Raw genomic sequence first — 1,814 nt, forward strand, 5'->3', positions numbered from 1 at the left:
CTCGATAGAGAAGCACTCAAAGCAGCAATTCTATTCATTTTGGCGCCATGTTTTTTGTTTTTATTATTTTTGCTCACGTGAGGAAAAGTTTGTTTCCATGGCAATTTGTTGTCATAGAGATAGGTTGTTATGGCGACTTGTTACCATAGCAATTACGTTGCTAAGGAGACCAGCAACAGTAGTGCAACTTGCTGTTGTAGGTTATGGGACGAGTTTTTTAAAATGCCAAGACTAACAGTAGACTTGCTCGCCAGATGCACTGGCCATGCTACAAAAAGGAGGAAAGATGAGACGCAGGAGCAGTTTCTAGCCAAAGTGACTCATTTGTACTGCTCAGAAAAAGGGCTTGAAATGATAGTGAGTGACTGTCTTGGCCCAACAGCAGCCACTAATGAGCCATTTTTAATGATAGGAAAACCTGCACTACTGCCGCAATCTCTCTGTACTGTACCTGTACGATAATCAAATAGAAACAATAAGTGGACTCCATAGCTGTCATCATCTCACTCACCTCTACTTGCAGCATAACTCCATCTTTAGAATGGAGAACCTGGACAAATTGAACAATCTCACTAAACTGTAAGAGTAATCAGTTAACACCCTCAGCCATCTTTCTATTTCTTTTTTAAATAGATATCTTAGTCATAACTCCATACAACTAGTAGAAGGGCTGGAACAATTATCACGTCTCTCTGAGCTCCATATTTCACACCAAAATCTCCCCGAGGGAGAAAAGCTTCTCTTTGATCCACGCTCCCTCAAAGCTATAGTGGTAAGTTTGCATAATGCATGGTTTTGCAATAATGTTTGATTACTTTGCAGAATAGCCTCACGATTCTTAATGTATCAGGTAATCGCCTAGCAAGCTTAGAAGACATAGGTCTGCTTGTCAATCTTGAGCAATTGATGGCTACTGATAATGACTTGACTAGCATGAAAGTATGTTCATAAAGATGTATGCTGTAAGCAATTCTGCTCTTTTTATTGCTTGCAGGATTTAGGAAAGGTTCTCTCGAGGTTTATAAAGCTGTGGAAACTGGAGCTTAATGGAAACCCTCTTTCTTACAAGCAGAAATATCGTGACAGGGTTGTGACAATGTGTCACAGGCTAGGTGAGTATTGATACTAATGCACAATATGTGTCACTCAGTACTTACTATATCACTTTAAATTTATAATGGAGACTCGTATTTATGCAATCCATTTTTTTGCTGTTTTATCAGAGTCACTTGATGGCAGAGATGTAAACGAGATGGAGAGACAGTTCCTATTTAGCTGGAAGGCAATGAGAAAAGCACGTCAACAGTTGACTATAAAACCAGGCAACAAGAGCCACTTTGAAGTATGCTATAGCAATAGTCATGCTACCTATGCACGGTGCATTTTTCTTCTTTAGGAAATAGATTCAAAATCTCCCAGACCACCTCCTACAATGCCTCCTCTTCCAGCCCGTCAGCCATTCAGACTCCATTTATTGCAGCAGAAGAGAAAAAGACAGCTCATGGGTCTCATACCTGCAGCTCAGTTTGAGGCAGCCACAGTAGCGGCAAGTGAAGCACCTTGGCAATCTGCAATGAATTTCCACCTTCCGCAAATTGGATCAGATAGACTTGTTTCACTGGCTGGGTTGAATCCACAGAATGAACTTCCTCGCTACGACTTGCTTCAAAATAAAGAAAGCAAAATTACAACACTACCACCCTTATTATTTTAAATAATAATAATGTAGCAAAATTATTTATTTTAAATAATAAAAATTTATGCAGGTAATTATAATTCAATTAACGAGCCACGCCTAACAATAACTAGCCACG

At 39.5% G+C, this 1,814-nt stretch overlaps 1 protein-coding gene across 1 annotated transcript; it reads left to right on the forward strand.

Moving 5' to 3' along the window:
* Positions 1-93: 93 nt before the first annotated feature.
* LOC100634626 (protein phosphatase 1 regulatory subunit 42-like) lies at positions 94-1,730 on the forward strand. The gene is made up of 7 exons (XM_003391782.3): positions 94-357; positions 413-579; positions 634-772; positions 823-939; positions 995-1,112; positions 1,224-1,342; positions 1,397-1,730. The coding sequence occupies exons 1-7, from the start codon at positions 130-132 to the stop codon at positions 1,712-1,714; spliced, it is 1,206 nt and encodes a 401-aa protein (XP_003391830.3). The 5' UTR covers positions 94-129; the 3' UTR covers positions 1,715-1,730.
* The last annotated feature ends 84 nt before the right edge of the window (positions 1,731-1,814 follow it).

Source organism: Amphimedon queenslandica, unplaced genomic scaffold, assembly GCF_000090795.2.
Source record: "Amphimedon queenslandica unplaced genomic scaffold, v1.1 AMPQUscaffold_6151_Cont21887, whole genome shotgun sequence".
Taxonomy (NCBI): Eukaryota; Metazoa; Porifera; class Demospongiae; order Haplosclerida; family Niphatidae; genus Amphimedon; species Amphimedon queenslandica.

What these genes read in the sequence shown, in the direction of transcription:
- LOC100634626 (XM_003391782.3), top strand. Translation starts at nt 130, where the DNA reads ATGGCGACTTGTTACCATAGCAATTACGTTGCTAAGGAGACCAGCAAC. An exon ending in ATGACTTGACTAGCATGAAA is followed by an intron (nt 940 to 994) that starts GTATGTTCATAA and finishes TATTGCTTGCAG; the next exon opens with GATTTAGGAAAGGTTCTCTC. An exon ending in GCAACAAGAGCCACTTTGAA is followed by an intron (nt 1,343 to 1,396) that starts GTATGCTATAGC and finishes TTTCTTCTTTAG; the next exon opens with GAAATAGATTCAAAATCTCC.